Source organism: Oryctolagus cuniculus, chromosome 21, assembly GCF_051225735.1.
Source record: "Oryctolagus cuniculus isolate XC-2025 breed Fujian yellow rabbit chromosome 21, ASM5122573v1, whole genome shotgun sequence".
Lineage (NCBI taxonomy): Eukaryota > Metazoa > Chordata > Mammalia > Lagomorpha > Leporidae > Oryctolagus > Oryctolagus cuniculus.
This window is the reverse complement of record NC_142887.1, coordinates 6,209,915-6,231,064: the sequence shown is the minus strand read 5'-3', so window position 1 is coordinate 6,231,064 and position 21,150 is coordinate 6,209,915. Positions and strand designations below refer to the sequence as shown.

Below are 21,150 nucleotides of genomic sequence, written 5' to 3'. Positions count from 1 at the left end.
AGAGGTCGCTTGCGGCCGCCCCGCAAGCTCTCCTGCTCACGTCACAGGGAGGGTCTGCCTCGGTGGGGAGGGGACCAGGCCCCGCCTCCGCGCCGCAGGCCCACCTGCCCGGCCTGCAGGTGAGGGTGGGCCGGGGCTCGCCGGCGGGCCCACCTGGGGAGCGGGGGGGGGTGGGGCTTCTACTTCGAATGGCCAGCTCGGGGTCAAGGCCACTCTTTCCCCGCGGGACGCCCACAGCGCACCTGGACACAATGTCAGCGCTTGTCCAGGCGGCCACGCGCGCTGGGAGGGACCCCCAACCCCGCCTAGGGCCCGGCGGGGCGGGGGCGGGGCTGCGTGGGAGGGAGGGGAGGGGCCTGAGCGGGCCCGCCCCGCCCCCTGGGAAACCGCCGTCCTCGCGGGAGCCAATCAGGGCGCAGCGCGCGCCGGCTCGCCGCGCCGTCAGTTAACTCGCGTGTCGCGTGCGCACGAGGGCGGCCTCCGCACGCCGCGCGCCCGTGTCCGTCCGCCGTGGGCCGAGGGCCGCGGCCGCGCCCCCACGCTCCGGGCGGCCGCGCGCCGGGCACGCGAGCGCGGAGGGATCCGCGGCCGTTGCGGCTGTTGGCGGCGCAGGTGCGGGCGGCGGGCGGCGGCGCGCTCCTCCCGGACCGGCTCGGCCGCGGCGCCGGTGAGGCTGCGGGCCGGGCGGCGCGGGCTCCGGCGTCCCCGGGAGGCGGGAGCGAGTCCGGCCCGCCGGGCCGAGGCCGTGGGCTCGGGGCGGGACGCGGGCGCTCACCCCGCGCTCGCCTGCGCCCGTCCCCGCACCCGCCGCGGCCAGGCGCCTGCGACCGCGGAGGACGCGGCTGTCGCGGGCGTGCGGGCGGCGGAAGGAGTGGACAGAGGGGCGCGCTGGCCCGAGGGCCGCTCGGCGGTGGCAGGGCGAGGGACACTGCCCAGCAGACACGGGTCGCGTGGGCAGCAGCGGTTTTTGGCGGCGCAGTGCCCACGCAGGCTGGCTGGGGCGGCCTAGGAGAGTTGGTGTCTTGGGGGGGATTTTCCCGGTCACTGCGTGGCCGCCCAGACGCCCGCAGTAGCCAGGGTCGGGCTGGGGGGAGCCAGGAGCCTGCGTCTCCCGTGGGGGCGGCAGGGACCGGCTGCCCCGACCACCCGGCCGCCCCCGCCCAGGGCGCATGGTGGCAGGGCCGGGAGAGCCGCGGGCGCCTGGACCGGGTGTGGGAGCGCTGGCCGGCCGGCTGCTCCCGTCCCGGGGCCCAGCAGCGCCCTCCCCCGCCGTGCAGGTGCTGCGAGCGCCCGGTCAGGGTGCAGCGGCCTCCTCGGACAAGATGGACCCAGAGCGGGCGCTGAGTGTGCGGGCAGCTTCGGCTGGGGGTGTGCGTGCGCTGTGTGCCGGGGCCAGGGGAGGCCGTCCCCCCGTGTGGTGACCGCTGTCTCCCAGGACGTCCCCGCGTGTGGTGACCGCTGTCTCCCAGGACGTCCCCGCGTGTGGTGACCGCTGTCTCTCAGGACGTCCCCGCGTGTGGTGACTGCTGTCTCTCAGGACGTCCATGCGTGTGGTGACCGCTGTCTCACAGAGAACATCCCCACGTGTGGTGACCGCTGTCTCAGGACACCCCGTGTGTGGTGACCGCTGTCTCTCAGGACGTCCATGCGTGTGGTGACTGCTGTCTCGGGACATCCCCGCGTGTGGTGACCGCTGTCTCCCAGGACGTCCCCGCGTGTGGTGACCGCTGTCTCAGGACACCCCACGTGTGGTGACCGCTCTCTCTCAGGACGTCCCCGTGTGTGGTGACTGCTCTCTCTCAGGACGTCCCCGCGTGTGGTGACCGCTGTCTCTCAGGACGTCCCCGCGTGTGGTGACCGCTGTCTCTCAGGACGTCCCCACGTGTGGTGACCGCTGTCTCACAGAGGACGTCCCCGCGTGTGGTGACCGCTGTCTCCCAGGACGTCCCCGCGTGTGGTGACCACTGTCTCAGGACGTCGCCGTGTGTGGTGACCGCTGTCTCCCAGGACGTCCCCGCGTGTGGTGACCGCTGTCTCAGGACGTCCCCGCGTGTGGTGACCGCTGTCTCCCAGGACGTCCCCGCGTGTGGTGACCGCTGTCTCCCAGGACGTCCCCGCGTGTGGTGACCGCTGTCTCCCAGGACGTCCCCGCGTGTGGTGACCGCTGTCTCCCAGGACGTCCCCGCGTGTGGTGACCGCTGTCTCCCAGGACGTCCCCGCGTGTGGTGACCGCTGTCTCCCAGGACGTCCCCGCGTGTGGTGACCGCTGTCTCCCAGGACGTCCCCGCGTGTGGTGACCGCTGTCTCCCAGGACGTCCCCGCGTGTGGTGACCGCTGTCTCCCAGGACGTCCCCGCGTGTGGTGACCGCTGTCTCACAGGACGTCCCCATGTGTGGTGACTGCTGTCTCACAGGACGTCCCCGTGTGTGGTGACTGCTGTCTCACAGAGGCCATCCCCGCGTGTGGTGACCGCTGTCTCAGGACGTCCCCGTGTGTGGTGACCGCTGTCTCGGGACGTCCCCATGTGTGGTCACTGCTGTCTCGGGACGTCCCCATGTGTGGTCACTGCTGTCTCGGGACGTCCCCATGTGTGGTCACTGCTGTCTCGGGACGTCCCCATGTGTGGTCACCGCTGTCTCAGGACACCCCATGTGTGGTCACTGCTGTCTCGGGACGTCCCCGTGTGTGGTCACTGCTGTCTCAGGACACCCTATGTGTGGTCACTGCTGTCTCGGGACGTTCCCATGTGTGGTCACTGCTGTCTCAGGACACCCCGTGTGTGGTCACTGCTGTCTCGGGACGTCCCCGGGTGTGGTGACCGCTGTCTCAGGACACCCCGCGTGTGGTCACTGCTGTCTCAGACACCCTGTGTGTGGTCACTGCTGTCTCAGGACACCCCGCGTGTGGTGACCGCTGTCTCAGGACACCCCGTGTGTGGTCACTGCTTTCTCAGGACCTCCCCGTGTTTGGTGACCGCTGTCTCAGGACACCCCCGTGTGTGGTCACTTCTGTCTCAGGACACCCTGTGTGTGGTCACCGCTGTCTCGGGACGTCCCTGCATGAGGTCACTGCTGTCTCGGGACCTCCCCATGTGTGGTGACCGCTGTCTCAGGACGTCCCCACGTGTGGTCACTGCTGTCTCGGGATGTCCCCGCGTGTGGTGACCGCTGTCTCTCAGATATCCCCGGGTGTGGTGACCGCTGTCTCAGGGGTTGGTGTGAGCCCTGTTGTGAAAGTGCACTGGGTTCTGGCTTGCACAGGGCTGGAGAGGGAGGAGGAGCCGCCTTCGTCTGGTGCGCATGTTCTGGACTGTGCATGGGAACCTGTGGTCCTGTCCACTGGAGCTCCTGGCTAGAGTGAGCTGTGCTGGCTGCGTGTTTGCATTTCGTTCTGCCGCACGGCGGGGGAACGAGCCGCTCGTTAGAACTGGAGGTGTCGTTGGACCACAGCAGAGCGTCGGGCACACAGATGACCTGGCTTAAAGCCGAGCTGCCCAAAACACAACTGTTGGCACAGCCGGCTCCGCCAGAGCCTCCCACTGGGCGTCCCTCTGCTGCGTCCGGCCAAGCCCCAGCACCCAGGTGTGGGCTCCCGTCAGGAGGCCTGGCCCTGCACCGCCACCTCCGGGGTGTCACGGGCAGGAGTCCAGCGTCCTTTCTGGTGAGAAGTCCGCTCGTTTCCTTCCTCGCTTCTCCCTGAGAGAGCTCCCATCCACGGTCCACTCCCAGAAGCCAGCCACAAACTCCGCCCCGCTCTGCCACCCGCTGCTGCTGCCTCCCAGGGTCTGGAGTCGGACCCAGAGCTGGGAATGGGACCCAAGCACTGTGTGGGACGTGGGCACCTCGACCACACGGCCCAGTGCTGTCCCCACTGAGCCACTGACACTCCGTCAGGTGGGCCTCAACCCGTGCGCACTCTCAGCTGGTCCTCATGAGTGGCCACGGGCTCCCACGTGTCTGAAACGTGGGGAGGTATGGTCAGGCTCACCGGAGGCCTCTGCCCTCAGTAGCCCGATGACGCTGCCGTCCTCCCCGCTGGGCGTGGCTGGGTGGCCGCTCTGACACCCGACACAGACCTGGCTCCAGGGCACCTGGGACGCCAGGGCTGACAGGAGCAGGGACAGGTTGGTTTAGCACGGAGCTTCTTCAGAAACACAGGAGGCACTGCCTGTGGGCCCTCGGGAAGCGAGGGCTCAGACTTTGGGCGGCTGTGGGGGAGCCAGGGGCAGTGTGTGGTGCAGGACAGTGGCCTGGGCCTGGGAGAAGGGGTGCAGCTCCTAGCTGGTTCTGTGCTGTGTGCACGAGTGAACAGACCACACTGGCATCCTCTTCCTACTGCCACGTCTGCTGGTGAGAATCCAGCGGACAAGCCGCCTTCCCCTCCCGGCCCAGCCCCGGCCTTGCTGGCGTGGGAAGGCTGCCGGGGAGCTCGACTCCCGAGTTCACTGTCGTGGTGTTGCCTATTGTCTTCATGCAGGTTTCCTCTCCAGGAAGCGAAAAATGAGTGGACGGGCCAGGGCCAGAGCCCGGGGCAGGGCCCGCGGGCAGGAGACGGCGCAGCACGTGGGGGCCGCCACCGTGAGTGCTCTTATGCCCCTCCCGGGAGGCGGGAGGACGGGACCTGTCAGACCCCTCCCTCACCCACAGGGTGGGTGCCTGTTTGGGGCTGGGTCGCCTCTGCACCTGAGAACAGAACGGGTGTTTCTTTGCCTCAACTGCAGAGTCAGCCGCCTGGGTTCGTCCCGCCCAGACCTCAGCAGCCGCTGGCAGAGGGCGAGCTGGTGGGCCGAGGGCGACAGCGAGGAGCAGCAGGAGCAACAGCCAAGTCGCAAGGTGAAGGAGCGAGCGGCCTGCATAGCCGTGGAGTGCGTGGTCGCTGCCGGGCCCTGACACACAGGGGCCCGCAGCAGGCAGGACCCGGCGTCTCCCCAGCCCGTGCCCCCAGACCTCCCCACAGGAGAGAGGGCACGCGCTGTGGACCGACTCCCTCGGCTGAGTCCTGAGTGCCTGACGGGCCGTACTCAGAATGTTGTCTTGACATCTGCAGCAGTTCTGGCCCAACTGGGGACAACGTCAGCGTCCCCCCTCCATCCAGCAGGCTTCCTGTACGTCAGGGTGGCTAAGCGAGTCTCAGAGGCGGAGCCAGGGCCGCGTCCTGGCCGCTGGTCGAGTCAGCGGCGGTTCTGATTTCCAGCACTCTGCTTTCTCACTGGCCTGTTGCAAAGCTGGGTAACTGGGGTCGTTGGGCTGAGGGTCTCCTGTACTTACGGATGTGGTCCCAGCACGGGAGAAAACAGAGACAGGTGGGGAAACAGGTCATGGAGTCAGCGTCCCCTGCCTGGGGAGTCGGGCACTGGCTCCCCACATCCTGTCGATGCCGTGGGCGTCACCGGGGGCAGCGTGGGAAGGCAGCCTGGCTGCAGGGAGTGCGTTCACTGCTCCGCGCGTCCTGGCCTGCTCACTTGTGCTCACATGTGTGCAAGCTGGCGGGAACCGTGCGGAAGATGCGAGAGGGCAGCAGAGGCCCGGGGACGCCAGCACAGCCTGACGTGGGCCGCAGCCCTGCGTCGTTTTACTTGGTAACGGGTACGTGTCTGCTCAGTACCACCTCCGTCTGCTGGCTCCTCCCCAGTGCCTGCTGAGACGTGGAGGGGGCTCAGCCCGGTCTTCCGTGGGGTGGGGAGTCAGACATCGAGGGTCTGCACTAGCAGGAAGCTGGAGCCGGGAGCAGGCCAGGACAGCCATCGCACTGCCTTATCTGATGGCTCTGTGTTCCTGGCACTTGGTGACAGCTGGCCTGTGTCACGGAGTCCTGTGTGAGCACTGGGCCGTGTAGAGTGAGTCTCACAGGCAAGACTGAGGGAATAACCCAAAGCAGAAGCACCCAGCCAGTGCACTCAGGTAAAGCCGGCCACTCTGTCAGTGGCGTACTCCGCGGGCTATGCCCAATGAAAACGAGGTCCAAAATAGCATTAGCCTGTGCTTTATTTAAAAAAAAAATGTTTAAAGATTGATTTAAAAGAGTTGGAGAGAGAGAGAAGGAGGTAAATCTTCCATCCTCTGATTCACTCCCCAGGTGGCCACAGCGGCCAGGGCTGGGCCAGGCTGCAGCCAGGAGCTTCCTGGGGTCCCCCATGTGGATGCAGGGGCCCTGGCACTTGGCCATCTCCGCTGCTTTCCCAGGTGCATTAGCAGGGAGCTGGGTCAGAAGTGGAGCAGCCGTGTGGGATGCCAGCACTGCAGGCAATGGCTTTGCCTGCCACACCACGCCGCTGGCTTCTATCCGGGTTTTTAATAAATACATGTTATGTGTATATTTCCTATATTTACAGAAAATGTTGAAAAGAGTTCATGGGTCTTCACGTGAGGAGTTAAGCTGCCGGATAAGATCTGTTGTTTGGTGGATCCGATTCCTTAGCGGTAGAACGTTTTGTTTTCTAAGTGGAGGTGCCTGATGGTTAAAACGTGCACTTCGCCCTCTAGTCCTGCCGCCGCGTCCCTCTGAAACTCCAGTGTGACTTGTTCACCTGCGTTCAGCGTACACAGCAAAGTGTCATTGAAAGAAAGACTACAGAAACACATGCTGGAGCTGTTGAAGTGGTAGACTTCTAATACCACCTTAAAACAGAAGAACGCCCATTTCTTACACGTCCCAGGTGTCAGTCCTCACTAACACTGAGTTTAGAAAAATACCACTTACTCAAGAACTTATTTTTTTTAAAGATTTATTTATTTGAAAGAATTACACAGAGAGAGGAGAGGCAGAGAGAGAGAGAGAGAGAGAGAGAGAGAGAGAGAGAGAGGTCTTCCATATGATGGTTCATTCCCCAGATGGCCACAATGGCTGGAGCTGGGCTGATCCAAAGCCAAGAGCCAGGAGCTTCCTCCGGGTCCTCTACACGGGTGCAGGGGCCCAAGGACTTGGGCCATCTTCCACTGCTTTCCCAGGCCACAGCAGAGAGCTGGATCGGAAGTGGGCAGCTGGGTCTCGAACTGGCGCCCATATGGGATGTTGGCGCTTCAGGCCAGGGCATTAACCCACTGCGCCACAGTGCCGGCCCCCATGAACTTAAATTTAATCCTGTGGCACTCAGTTCCCATCTGTAATAAGGCAGCGTCGGGTGTAACAGTGCAAGCCGGGTGGGGCATGGACCACGCGCGAGCTGGCAGGCCGGAGACCATCGCGGCACACCCCACTGCTCCTGTGAGACCCGGCTCTGAGGCTCGCACACCGCAGGGATGTTCCGGAGTCCCCGTGGCTCACGGTTTGGCAGGTTCTGTGGGTGGTGGCCTTGGGTCTGGGGCCGCGGTGTTCGCTGTGTGAAGGGAGTGGCTGCGCCGAAGGCTCTCAGAAGAGTGGCGCGGCCTGGGCTGTGTCTGCTTGGCCCCTGGCAGTCACACAGAAAGCGCACGAGCAGGCTGTCAGCCACAGCCGTGCTGCGTCTCGCTCTGGGCAGGTGACGTGCTGGGGTGGTGTCATGGCTGACGTCAGAAACTTGCAGTTGACTTTTGCCTCCAGGACTGCAGACTCACATTTTGTGAAGACAGTTGCAGCCGTGCCTTGAGGATCCTTTGTGTCATGGGCTGGGGCTAGAGTTCGGAGCAGAGCTGCGCTCCTGGATGTGTTGCGGTTTTGTCCCGAGGCCGCACTTGGTTCAGGCTGGCCCAGGGCTCCGCGTCTGTCCCCGAGCAGGTCCTGGGCCCGGCTGCAGAGTCTGGGCGTGGCAGCGGTTTGTGCAGCGGCTCTGAGGCCGCCCTGGCTGTGGGGAGGGGGGGAATGTGGTCCGTTTGGGTTTGTGGCTCCCAAAAATGTTTTTCTGAAGATGAGGGTAGGCTGTTGGGAGCCCTGTCACCCGCTCGTCTGCACCAGCCTAGCACTTGACCGCGACACCCGTCTTCATTGCTCCACCTCGCACTGCTGGTCTGAAATGTTTAATTGTTTGGTTTCTGAAAGAGGAACGGTGTGGACTGGCTGGTATCATCACCGCCCGTGTCTTCTCGGAGAGGCGGGGGTGTGCTGGCCGCCGGCTGTGCCTGGTGCAGCTGTCTGTCCTGTTTGTTAAGGAATCCAACAGTGAGGCGGTTGCATCATAGACCAAGTCTCCTAACCAGGGGTCCACGCGTGGATTTGCACCCTCCACGCCTCCGGTCCTTGCAGCTGTCGTTGTGTTAGGATAGACTGGAAAAGGCTCTCAGGAAGGCCCTTCGGTTGCTGTCAGACCCTGAAAGCAGGAGTCCCAGTCGCTAACATGTGCCCGTCCGTGCGTCACCGCCAGCTGTCGGCGTGTTTTCAGGGGGCGTGGGGGTGGGGGAGGCAGCAGCTGGGGGCCCAGGGCAGGGACAAAGACTGAGCCTGGCTCCAACTGAAACTACCCCATCGGACCAGACTCTGCTGGGGTGGCTTTGCAGGGTCTTGACCACTTCGGTGCCGCCTGGGCTGCGTGGGAGCTCCGTGAGAGTGAACGTCGTCATCCTTGTGCGTGGCTAACGTTGGCCAGGTGTATCACTCTCCTCCTCTTTCTTTTTCAGAACTCCAGATATCTGCTGGGTTCCAGGAGTTGTCGTTGGCAGAGAGAGGTGGTCGTCGTCGAGATTTTCATGATCTCGGTGTGAATACAAGACAGAACCTAGACCACGTTAAAGAATCCAAAACAGGTGGGTTGGTGAAGCGGCTCCAGCACACAGGGCCAGAGTTGGGGCTGTTCTCTGTGCTCCCGGGAGGAAGGGCCCCGCCCAGCTGGCTGGTTTTCTTGGCTCTCTCGGCTTCGGTGGAAGTGGTTTTGGGTGTCTGTAACTGCCTGCTTTGCTGTGTCTTGTTAAAAGTTACACAGGTTACTTTTGAAACTCTACCACAGGCAGATTTTGTGGTGCATTGCCTGGTCCATGGGGGTTCCAGGAGTTCACCTAAGCAGGCGGCAAAGTGGTCCCCAGAGCCGGGTGTGCGAGAGCTCCCGTGGCGCCTGCTGCCGGCGGCCCCGTGTGCACAGTGCGGTGCCGGGATCTCGGGGAGGAGCCGGCACGGTGCTGACCGGGCGGCACTGGCTCTCCCAGGGTCCTCGGGCATCATCGTCAGGCTGAGCACTAACCACTTCCGGCTGACCTCGCGTCCCCAGTGGGCCCTGTATCAGTACCACATCGACTACAACCCGCTGATGGAGGCCCGGAGGCTGCGCTCGGCTCTGCTCTTCCAGCACGAAGACCTCATTGGAAGGTGTCATGCTTTTGATGGGACGATATTATTTTTACCCAAAAGACTTCAGCACAAGGTTATTACAGCTCTGGGCCGGGGAGGGGCCGGGGACTCCACTGAAAGCCAAGCCACGCGTCACGGGTGCTCAGGGCGGCTTTGGAGAGAGGGGCTCCCTCTGTGGACGTGGGATGCCGGCTGACTCGGAACAGGCCACTCTTGCCGCGCTGTCACCGTAACGCCGTCGGAGTTTCTGCCTTTGCCCCATTGCTTTACAAAGAGGCGGCGGCAGTGGCCTCTCCGGCTGACGCCTGGTTCCCTCCTCCTGGCCCTAGGTCACAGAAGTATTCAGCCAGACCCGGAACGGGGAACGCGTGAGAATCACCATCACTCTGACCAACGAGCTCCCCCCGACGTCGCCCACCTGCCTACAATTCTATAATATTATTTTCAGGAGGTAGGTTGGGACCTGTGTGAAGTTCCATTAAGAGCCTAAAACACGTGGAGAGGTTGCCAGTGGCCCCGGGGAGGCCTGCACGCTCGCTGGCAGGGCTGCGCAGTGCTGCTCGGGCTGCTGGCTGGCTGATTACAGTCATTGTTGGGTGGTTCCTGATAGAGAATTCAGCCACTCGCCTGAAGCAAATATTCCGTCTGTCACTTCCTGGGCTGAGCCCCTGTTGTGCCCACGCGTGCCCCTGGGAGCCTCGTGTAGCTTCATGCTCCCTGTGGTCAGAGGAGGGGCTGCACCCAGAACAGGCCTTCCCTGCCCACACCGCCTGGTTCCAGTCCACACTGGAGGTGCCTGTTCTGTGCAGGGCGTAACACAGGACTTGTGACTCACGGTTTTTTCCTTAAAGATTAGTTTATTTGAAAAGGAGAGTGACAGAGATCTTCTGTCCCCTGAGTCACTCTCCCCAGATGCCCACAACAAGCAAGGCTGGGCCAGGTGTCATCTGGGTCTCCCACATCAGTGGCAGGGACCCCAGTACCTGGGCCATCGTGTGCCTCCCAGGGTGCGAACTGGCCAGGAGCTGGGGCCTGGCAGGGGCGAGGAGTCCACGGTGGACAAGCTGGGGCCTGGCAGGGGCGAGGAGTCCACGGTGCAGCAGCTGGGGCCTGGCAGGGGCGAGGAGTCCACGGTGGCACTCAGCTCACTGTGCCACAGGGCCCACTGTGTGATTTGCCTGTCCCAGTTGGCCTGGAGGTGACTGTGGCGGATGATGGATGACTCGTTTTGCTGGATGCTTGTTTTGAGTTGATAGAACGGGTGGACACATTGTCTTCAACAGTGGTCTGGGGGCTTTGACAGAGGCAGATGGTGAGCACCTCAGTCACAGGTGCTGTGTGGCACCGTCGTGGCCGTGTGCCGGTGAGGCAGGTGGCTGCTGACTGTGGGGTGTAGGCAGATTCCACGGAATCGGTGTGTCGCCAAATCTGGATTCTCCAACCTGTAGAAATCTGGAACCCGGGGCTCTGGTCTGCAGCCTGCGAGGCAGCGCCCTGTGACGCAGGGTGCAGTGCTTGGCCCACCCGCTGACTGTGCTGAACTTCCTCTTCCCAGGCTTTTGAAAATCATGAATTTGCAGCAAATTGGACGGAACTATTACAACCCGAGTGACCCGATAGATATTCCAAATCATAGGTTTGTATGGGGTGGGGTTTCCTGTTCCTGGGGCTTTGAGAGAGAGGCCCTCCCGTGAGGCTGAGCGTCCACCACGCCCTGCATAGTCAGGAGGGCCTGGCCACACAGCACCCCCCTGAGACGGCAGAAGGTAGGCCGCCGTCCGGCACAGCTTGGCGTCTCACACCCATGGAGAGGTGAGGCCACATCGCATCGGACGTGTGGCCCTGGCAGCTCCGGTTTAGTAGCTGTAGAAGCTGTCAGTCACGACTTCCCAGTTCCAGGCCACAGTCATCTAAAGAGGAAATCCACAGTTACTGTAGCACCAGAAGTCCTCGCCCAGAGCCACATCCCCCTAGAAATAAAGTGGCTTGGCCACGGCCACAGCGGGGCCGCCCGGCTGCGCTGACCGTGCCCGCCCGCAGGTTGGTGATCTGGCCCGGCTTCACCACCTCCATCCTGCAGTACGAGAACAACATCATGCTGTGCACGGACGTGAGCCACAAGGTGCTGCGCAGCGAGACCGTCCTGGACTTCATGTTCAGCCTGTACCACCAGACGGAGGAGCACAGGTTCCAGGAGCAAGTCTCCAAGGAGCTCATCGGCCTGATTGTGCTCACCAAGTAAGGCCGCGGCACGCCAGGCCCCGCGCCACGTGCTGCCCCGGAAAGAGCTCCGAGTGCCGCGGTGGGGACAGCCCCAGGACGGGAGGGCGTTGGTCCCTTCCCCGGGGTCACAGTGGGGCGTGGGTCACCCAGGCCACCGGGGAGGACGCGCGTCCCACTTCCCATTGCGCCTGGTTCTCCCGCGGAGGTCAGTCTGGCGAACCCTAAGAGGGCCTTTGCCTCACGACACGTGTCCTGCGTGCTGCCTGCTCTCGCATGGAGAGCAGGCCAGACCCGGGCTGTTCTGCAGGTACAACAACAAGACGTACAGAGTGGACGACATTGACTGGGATCAGAACCCCAAGAGCACGTTTAAGAAGGCCGACGGCTCCGAGGTCAGCTTCCTGGAGTACTACCAGAAGGTGAGGCCCCCACCGCCTTGGCGCCTGCTGGGTGTGGCGGGCAGCACCTCCTGGGTCTGTGCGAGCCCTGCACGGGTCCCATGTCCAGCAGAGGAGAGGCCATGTCTGCCCGTGAGCACGTGTGGGGCCCGGCAGGGAGGGACAGGAGGCCCTGTGCGTCTCGCTCTGCACGCAGCGTTTCATCAACTTCACAGAGCGGGGCAGGGGTGGGGAATTAAAGGGGTGCAGATCCCCCGTGTCCTGGTGCTCCTGCCTGGGGCCAGCTGCGGCTCTGACCAAGTCCAGGCGGGCGTGTCAGTCCCTGTGGGATGGACAGCTCATCGGGCCGTCACCAGATTGACAGCCTCAAAGGAGGGGCCCGGCCCAGGGGGGAGGCAGCACTAAAGTGCCTTGGGGCAGTGTCGTCACAGTCCCTCCCATTTCAGACACTGAAGGTTTTCTAGAAAATTCTCAGTTTAGATGTGCCTTCGCAATGCTGCGGCGTCTCGTTTTCCCACTAGAATAACCGCGGGTGGTGCAGGCTCAGGTCTGAGCTGTGCGGCTACGTCTGCTTCCCCTGCTCTGGGTACTCTGCTGGGGGGGGGGGGGGGGAGTCACAGCCAGGGCTGGGGATGGCAGAGGGTCTCGTCTCTGTGGCAGAACCCGCTCAACCCAGGCTCCTGTGGGCTTGGGACCTGCGGGGACTGCAGACCCAGGGCAGCCCGGTGGCTCTGGAGATCAGAGCTGCGCGCACGCGTGTGGCCGGCAGGCTGCGTGCTGGCTCCTCCCAGGCCGCCGAGGGTGGCTCTGGGCCGTTTCTGTGGTCAGGCAACCCTTGCCTACCTGGAACCCGGCTTCTTGACAGCGGGAGATTTTGCGAAGCTTTTCCTCATTAAACTGTCTCGGTGCTGCCCCTGCCGTGTGTCTCCGTGGGCTGCCGCGGTGGAGACCCCCGTGTGCCCCGAGTCGGAGTGGGGCGCGGAGCCCGCTCTTCCCATGCACCGCGCTCGGGAGCAGGGGCGAGCAGGGAGAGCGTGTGCGGCACGACCCCTGCCGGGAAAGCCGACCTGGGGCCACAACGAGAAGCCCGCACCAAGCCTCTGCGCCCGGGCTGTGCCGTGAACCAGGCACGTCTGTCCCCACAGCAATACAACCAGGAGATCACCGACCTGAAGCAGCCGGTGCTGGTCAGTCAGCCTAAGAGGAGGCGCGGCCCCGGGGGCACCCTGCCAGGCCCCGCCATGCTCATCCCAGAGCTCTGCTACCTCACAGGTACGCGCTGCCGGCCAGGGCCCTCCCAGGAGGCACCAGGTCCTGGGTCGTGTGCCCCAGTCGCCAGCGTCCATGCCCGTGCTGTGTAGACTGGGCTCATGCCGTGTAGACAGGGCTGTGACTCTGGTGTCCTACCATCACCCTCAGTCACGCTGTGTAGACTGGGTTCATGCCGTGTAGACTGGGTTGTGTCGGGTGGCCTCATCCTTTTCCACGCTGTGTCGAAGGTCTGACGGACAAAATGCGGAACGACTTCAACGTGATGAAAGACCTGGCCGTGCACACGCGGCTGACCCCGGAGCAGAGGCAGCGCGAGGTGGGGCGGCTCATCGACTACATCCACAAGTAAGGCCCCGCCTCGCGTGGCGCCTGCTGGCAGCGTGGCTGTGGCTTCCCTCGGACCTGCAGCGCAGGCCGGGCCCCAGAGAGCAGCAGAGCTGAGTTCTGTGGCCAGGGCCTCCCGGGTTCTTCTAGACAGGAAGGGGAGTGTTGCGGGCAGTTCTCACCTCTGTCCACGTCGCGTCGAGGTGCTCACTCACCCTGAGGGCGGACGTGGGCCTGGGCCTGAGGGTGTGTGGAGGGAGGCGGGCGCTCGCGCCCCGTGTGTGCTGGCAGCCCCAGGCCTTAGTCCCAGGGGGAGTGTGCGGGCTGGGCGCGGGGCTCCACTACGTCTCCCGGGGCTCGGCACGGCCACGCCGCTTTTCAGAGACGACAACGTCCAGAGGGAGCTGCGTGACTGGGGCCTGAGCTTCGACTCCAATCTGCTGTCCTTCTCGGGGAGGATCTTGCAAGCCGAAAAGATTCACCAGGGGGGGAAGACGGTGAGGCGGGTTCTGCAGTGGTCGCTGCGGTGAGACGGGCCAGGGACCGCAGAGCTGAGCACGCAGGAGCGGCGGGGAGCTGCAGCCCTGGGAGCCGTGCGGCCCGGAAGGCGGGCCTTGCTCCTGTCTGGCCGCGTCCTGCGGGTTCTGCCTGGCGGGGCTGACGTGTTGTCTGCCACAGAAGCCGTGTCTTACAGGAAACGCTCCCCACCTGGTGGGCTGGGGTTTGCCCAGACCGCTTGTTTGTAGGGCGTTGACTATGGTCACGGGCAGAGGAAAAGCCGTGTTCTGAAGACAGGCTCTGTGGTTGAAGCGCGCGGAGAAAGCCGGCCTGTGGCAGACGGCCTCCCGCCGCCAGGCGCCGCCAGCGTCGCGGTTGCAGCTGTTTCCTTGGTCCCCCTCCTCCACCCCGGGCCAGAGTCTGGGGTTGGGGGGGCCCTGGGTCTCCTCCGCAGCGACTGCCCGGGGCTGGGGCTGCTTGGTCCTGGTGCCTCCCTGTCGGTGCCTTCACGCCCTTTCGGGAGGGAAAGAGCCCCTGTTCTGTGAGGACCTAGAAGAGACGGGGGGTGCGCAGTGCTGGGGAGCAGCGGGCGGCTCTCTGAGCGTGCTCCGGCGTGGGACTGATGCCACCACCCTTCTTGCAGTTTGATTACAACCCGCAGTTCGCGGATTGGTCGAAAGAGACCAGGGGCGCGCCGCTCATCAGTGTGAAGCCGCTGGACAACTGGCTGCTGATCTACACGCGCAGGAACTACGAAGCAGCCAACTCGCTGATACAGAACCTGTTCAAAGTCACGCCGGCCATGGGCATACAGATGAAAAAGGCAATCATGTGAGTGGATCGGTAGCTCTGCACATGGATTCGTCATGCCTGGAGGGCGCGGGGTCTCAGGGAGGGAGCTGTAGCGGGCTCTGTCCGATGGTACGCTGTCGCCATGGCTCCCACACGTGGGCAGGTTGATGAGGACCGGCTGGGAGAGGAGGCGGCCGTGCGTCCACAGTGATGTGTACGGGGCCCTCGTGGGCACCACCCTCCGACCCCATCCCGGCCGTCTGTGGTTTGCCCTGTGTTGTGACGTGTGGGCCTGCGCTCCGCTCCAGGATTGAAGTGGACGACAGGACGGAAGCCTACTTGAGAGTCTTGCAGCAAAAGGTCACCTCGGATACCCAGATCGTAAGTAGCTCCCGCGCCTGGCTGTGGCCGCCCCGTGCCCTGACCGGGGTCTCGGGCTTGCTCCTGTGACCGGGGCGGCTTGTTTGTGCTTAGGTCGTCTGCCTGTTGTCGAGTAACCGAAAGGACAAATACGACGCTATTAAAAAATACCTGTGCACAGACTGCCCCACCCCGAGTCAGTGCGTGGTGGCCCGGACCCTGGGCAAGCAGCAGACGGTCATGGCCATCGCCACCAAGATCGCCCTGCAGATGAACTGCAAGATGGGAGGCGAGCTGTGGAGGGTGGACATGCCCGTAAGTCCGCTGCCCGGGGCGGGGCGGGGCGGGGCGGGGCGGGCGCTGCCGTGCAGAGAGCCGGCAGTGCCTGGCCCGTGGCAGTGTAAGAGTGAAGAGGTCCCCGACGTGTCTGAAATGACAATATTGTGATTAAAGCTGAAATTGGCGATGATAGTTGGCATTGACTGTTACCACGACACCACGGCCGGACGGAGATCCATCGCGGGATTTGTGGCCAGCATCAACGAAGGGATGACGCGGTGAGTTTGGGGGAGGGGTGGCTGTGGGGACGGGCAAGGCAGGAGGGTCAGAGGTCAGGACTGGCACCCAGGAGCTGTGCGGGACAGGCGTGGTGCTCGTAATCGACGCACTGGCGTCTGCGTTTCACTGTCCCAGCAAAGACTTCAGAAGGAAGAAAATTAGCTGGACCCTGCCTTTTTGCGGGCTGTGTCCGGGGGTCCCCGTCACACGTCCCTGGGCCGGGTCTTCCTGCCTGTCACCGTGTAAGACTGCGACCTCCCAGATTTTTTTCAAGTTTTCATGTAGAGAAACCACTTCAGTCACCCACTGTTCCCGTATCCCAGCACAGTGAAATGACTTCCCGTGCTGCAGTACAGGGAAGAGGGGTGGGCGCACACCTGCCCCGCCCCTGACGGCCGAGCACAGGGAAGCAGGCCTGGTGGCAGCGTGGGCGGCGTGGTGAGCCGGGCGGTGTGGGGGCACGCCGGGGCCGCCGGGCCGGCATCCTCACCCCCTGTTTTTCCCGGAATAGCTGGTTCTCGCGCTGTGTGTTTCAGGACAGAGGGCAGGAGCTCGTGGACGGGCTGAAGGTCTGCCTGCAAGGTGGGTCGCCCCCGCCCCGCCCGCCCGCCCTGGGGTCTCCGAGGAGCTGGGGGGATGAGCAGCTGCGCTGGGTGCTGACAGGCTCTGAGTGGCTGCGCTGGGTGCTGACGGGCTCTGGGTGCAGCCGCGCTGGGTGCTGACAGGGCTCTAGGTGCTGACGGGCTCTGGGTGCAGCCGCGCTGGGTGCTGACGGGCTCTGGTTGCAGCCGCGCTGAGGGCCTGGAACAGCTGCAACGAGTACATGCCCAGCAGGATCATCGTGTACCGGGACGGCGTGGGCGACGGCCAGCTCAAGACCCTGGTGAACTACGAGGTGCCACAGTTCCTGGACTGCCTGAAGTCTGTCGGGAGGAGCTACAAGTGAGCAGACGCAGGGCAGCCGGCGCCTGCCAGCCGGGCGCGTCCCGGGGCTCTGCGTGGCGGCTGCCCACAGCCTCTGTGCCTCTCTGGCCCCGCACCCGAGCAGCACAGAGCTGGTTGTGGGCGGCAGGGGCCAGGGCACGGAGGAGCTGCCTCGGCCTCTCTGACGTGGGTGCCGCCGTCACCCGACAGCGGGCTCTGAGGAGTTCCGCTGTTTGTCGGACTGACGTGAGCCCAAGGGCTCGGTGCACAGCACGCCACAGGACCATGGCTCTGCCTGCCAGGGTGCCTGGAACACACGGAGGGGTGTGGTGCAGGTTCAGGCGCGGGTAGCGTTGGCCAGGCTCTGTGCGCTGTGTTGATTTGGAACTCCGTGTGCCACGTCTGGCCTGTGTGGTTGCACGCGCCAAGTGCTTGCTGGGTACTTGGAGGTCACCCGCGGCAGGTGCTTGTGGGCCATGCCTGCCCGTGCCTGCTGGTGCTGGCCGCGCAGCAGCCGGGAGGTGAGGCCCGGCTTCTCAGCACGCCGGCAGCGGTCCTGTTTTGGGTGGAAAGGCGAGTTTTGTGTCCGTGCCCTGGAGTGAAAGCTGACGTTCTTCCCTGCCCCTCAAACTCCTGGTGCTGCTGCTGTCTCACTGAACTGGAGCTGCGGACCCGCCGTCTGCGCGCAGAGCTGGGGGAGGGCGGGCCCGCGCTTCCCCGCCTTCCTTCTCCGGAGTGCAGAGCCGGGCCCTGGTGGTGCAGCGCCTGGGGGTGCTCACGGTGGCCTTGCTACGGCCACATCTGCTTCTGAGAGCCCTCGGAGGACCCAGGCCCTGGCTGGGCGCTCGAGGCTGCGTGGGGGAGGCCCGTAGTCACAGCTGGGCTCATCCTGGTTTTCTCCTGGCGTGGGGCTGGGAGGCAGCCAGGCGAGGAAGCTGAGGGCGTGAGGAGGTGGGCGGGGCTGCACACGGGAGCCTCGAGCTGCCCGTGAAAGTGGGGGGACTCTGGGAGCCGCCCGGCTCTGCTGAGGGGCCAGGGCTGTCTTCGGGACCCCGGCGACACCATGATGTTGACCTTTTACAGAGATGGCATCCCAGACAAGCTGACTCAGAACCGGAGTCGCCTCAGCCACCTGTGACTGTGCCAGGGCTGTTGCTGGAGTAGCAGTCTCTCTGCAGCGAGAGGCTGGGACACGGGCGGCCTCTAGGTCCTGTCCCTGTGCAGCGCTCGCCCGGCTGGGCGGCCACAGAGCTGGGGGGAGCTCCTGAGTGCCCCCTGTTGGCTAAGTGGAGTCGTGTGCCTTGTCCCCTTTAGGTCACCACGAAGGAGCAGGGCTGCATGTGTCGCTAAGCAGAAGCCCCCAGTGGGGGTGATGTGACCGCCTGTGCGGTCCTGGGCCCAGCAGCCCTGCTTGGTCCTCACTGGGAGAGTGAACAGTCACAGAGCGGCACACGCTGAGTCCAGCCTTGTGCCTGCCGGCGCTCGAGGTTGGGAGTCTGTGCCCTGAGAAACCGAGGCGCCGGCACGTGGCTGTGTGGTTGTGGCAGGGGCGGCTGTTGAGAGGGGTTTGGGGTGACCCGTGAGTGCAGGGGTGCAGGCAGGCTCAGCGCTGTGCTGCTGGCTGCTCAGGAGGGTGCGAGGCCGGTGTGTGAGGACAGCGTGTGAAGGACTGCGTGTGCAAGGCCAGTGTGTGAGGACTGCGTGTGCAAGGCCAGTGTGTGAGGACCGCGTGTGTGAGGACAGCGTGTGCAGGACTGTGTGTGCAGGACTGTGTGTGCAAGGCCAGTGTGTGAGGACAGCGTGTGCAGGACTGTGTGTGCAAGGCCAGTGTGTGAGGACAGCGTGTGCAGGACTCTGTGTGCAAGGCCAGTGTATGAGGACCACGTGTGTGAGGACAGCGTGTGCAGGACTGTGTGTGCAAGGCCAGTGTGCGAGGACAGCATGTGCAGGACTGCGTGTGCAAGGCCAGCATGTGAGGACTGCATGTGCAGGACTGTGTGTGCAAGGCCAGTGTGTGAGGACCGCGTGTGTGAGGACCATGTGTGCAGGACTGTGTGTGTCCCACTCAGCCTTGGATCTGCAGTGGTGGTGTCATCGTGTGACGTCCGTCGTGCGACACGGCAGGACCCACGTGTCTGCCGCAGGCGTCCTTGCTGCTCCACGAGGGCGCATCCCCCAGCCAGGCTGGACGCGCACCTGTCACAGCTGAGACCGAGATGACTGGAGCTGGCTCAGCAGTCACGTGCAGAACGCATCGCACTTTCCACCATGTTTTAAGCCGTGAATTTTGGAGACATTTTGGCGCACTCACGTGTGGTCTGGATGAAGCGTGGATGGGGCCTGGGGCGGCAGGGTGTCCGTGGGCTGCGTGGTTCTGCACCTGCCCAGAGGACACGGAGCTACTGTCGAGGGACAGGGTGTGCCGGTGTGGCCGTGAGCGTGAGCGGGTGGCCGTGAGCGTGAGCGGGCGCCCGAGTCTGGCTGACTAAGTGTACCTACTCATTGCTTTAAGCCCCAGGCTGACCGTCATCGTGGTGAAGAAACGTGTGAACGCCCGGTTTTTTGCGCAGTCTGGAGGAAGACTGCAAAACCCGCTTCCCGGCACCGTCATCGACGTGGAGGTCACCAGGCCCGAGTGGTGAGTCTTGCGTGGCGTGAGCGTGGCCGTGGCTGCTCTCAGCCCCTCTCCCAGGAGCACACGCCGTGGTCTGCTTGTGACCCAGCCACAGAGCAGTCTCTGTGTTCAGCTCTTCACAGGGAGGCGGCCATGATCCTACCACAGACGGCTGTGTGCCAGGACCCGGCTCCTGCACCCCACTGCGCGGTCACAAACCCGTTCATCTGTGGGGGGGGGTGCTCAGCACTCCTGAGGGGCAGGACAGTGCGTCGTGGGCCAGCCCGAGTGAAGCTGCCTGGTGACAGCCGGTGGTTAGCACCGTTCCCTGTGCCGTAGGTGCCTTTGCAGCCCTGTGCAGGGCAGCCTTGGTCAAGGTGAAGCGGCGGCCTCCGAGGCCCGTGTGGCGCGAGGTGGCGCTGGCTCGGGGGCTCTGACCCGCCGGGAAGGACTCACAGGGGCCCCTGCGGCCGTGGTTTCTCTCTGAGCCCCGGGCCCGCGGACCCCCGTGCTCTTCCCCGGAGGTGCCTCAGGACCTGCCGAGCCGGTGGACAGCAGGGTTGCTCCGGCTGCCGCACGTTGAATGGCGCAGCTCACACTGGGGCCTGAAGCGGCTCCTGTCCTGGGACGTGGCCCCGTCGTCTTGGGGCCGTCACTCAGCATTTCTGACCCCTGATTTTTCTGGGGAAAAAAAAGCTGTGTGCTGTGGAGGAGTCCCGACCCGGGCTTCCTCGGGCCTGAGGGACCACGCGGGAGTTCACCACGTGGCGGCTCCTCTGGGCTGGTGGTGTGGGCGCCGAGAGTGGACAGGGCGGACCCTCCCCGGGGACCCTGCCTCCTGAATGGGCTCCAAGTCTCTGATGGTTGAGGTGGATCTCGGTCCTGGGGAGCAGTTGGGGGACAGCACGGGGAAGGCCCCTTGGCACCAGCACATGGAGCGGGGCACCGCGTGCCCCACGTGGCAGCGTGCCCCGTCCCTCGCCGTGTGCCTGAGGAAGCAGCTGGCCACGGCGGCGTATGGCCACGAGCCCCACGGGCGTGCGCTGTGACTGCAGGTACGACTTCTTCATCGTGAGCCAGGCGGTGCGGAGCGGCAGCGTGTCCCCCACGCACTACAACGTCATCTACGACAGCAGCGGCCTGAAGCCCGACCACATCCAGCGGCTGACCTACAAGCTGTGCCACGTGTACTACAACTGGCCGGTGAGTGCCGCCCCGGGCGCCGCCCGAGCCCCACCCGAGCCCCGCCGGCCACGCACAGGGCCGGCTGATGGCGCCTTCTCGTCCCCAGGGCGTCATCCGCGTGCCCGCGCCCTGCCAGTACGCCCACAAGCTGGCCTTCCTGGTGGGCCAGAGCATCCACCGCGAGCCCAACCTGTCGCTGTCCAACCGCCTCTACTACCTGTAGGCCGCCCGAGGCCGCGGCCGGTGCAGGCCGGCCAGTTTGAGCTGCTGCCCGGTGAGACTGGGGGGTTGGGAGGTGGAGAGTTTTACCTCTGGCTGCGCTATTAACTGGCGTCCGTGTTTTATGGACACACGTTAGGGTGGTATGTTTTATCTCGTTTGCTTCTCGTAGGCACGTTGTAAGGGTTTTGCGTTAGTGTTGGGAAAGTGTGACCGGGGCCCTGGTGTCCTAGCAGACTCCGCGTTGCGCAGTGTGGGAGGAGGCCAGCGGCCGCCCTGCACTGGCCTGGTGGTGGAGCAGGTCTGTGCGGGTCAGAGAAGGCCGGGCAGGCGCTCCGCACGTGCGGGGCTGGCCCTGGGCTCCTGGCGGCTCAGGTTTTAAGGACGGAGCCCCCGAGAGCCTGTCCGCAGGGGAGGGCGTGGGCTTGTTTTTTATTTCTTTGTGGGGCTGGGGCAGGGGTAAAAAAGGCAGTTGAAAAGTTTTAAATTTCTGTTGAAAGAAACGTTTCCAAGACGGCCCAGAGGCCAGCGCGAGGCGCGCACTGTTTGCTTTGTGTCGCACCTGGGACGTCGTTCTGTTAGAAAATAAAC

General features: G+C 64.2%; 1 protein-coding gene across 3 annotated transcripts; it reads left to right on the top strand.

The window, feature by feature from the left end:
• Positions 1-62: 62 nt before the first annotated feature.
• PIWIL1 (piwi like RNA-mediated gene silencing 1) lies at positions 63-20,586 on the top strand. 3 transcript variants are annotated; one of them, XM_070065743.2, is made up of 21 exons: positions 63-119; positions 4,477-4,577; positions 4,721-4,832; positions 8,529-8,654; positions 9,051-9,265; positions 9,522-9,643; positions 10,748-10,828; positions 11,233-11,430; positions 11,723-11,834; positions 12,959-13,085; positions 13,313-13,430; positions 13,792-13,906; positions 14,551-14,738; positions 15,008-15,080; positions 15,174-15,374; positions 15,513-15,616; positions 16,129-16,199; positions 16,406-16,559; positions 19,054-19,179; positions 20,211-20,358; positions 20,447-20,586. In XM_070065743.2, the coding sequence occupies exons 2-21, from the start codon at positions 4,500-4,502 to the stop codon at positions 20,561-20,563; spliced, it is 2,586 nt and encodes an 861-aa protein (XP_069921844.1). In that variant the 5' UTR covers positions 63-119; positions 4,477-4,499; the 3' UTR covers positions 20,564-20,586. The 3 variants fall into 3 exon arrangements, with proteins under 3 accessions (XP_069921844.1, XP_069921846.1, XP_069921843.1); XM_070065745.2 differs by lacking the exon at positions 63-119 and adding an exon at positions 460-612; XM_070065742.2 differs by lacking the exon at positions 63-119 and adding an exon at positions 499-667.
• Positions 20,587-21,150: the final 564 nt, after the last annotated feature.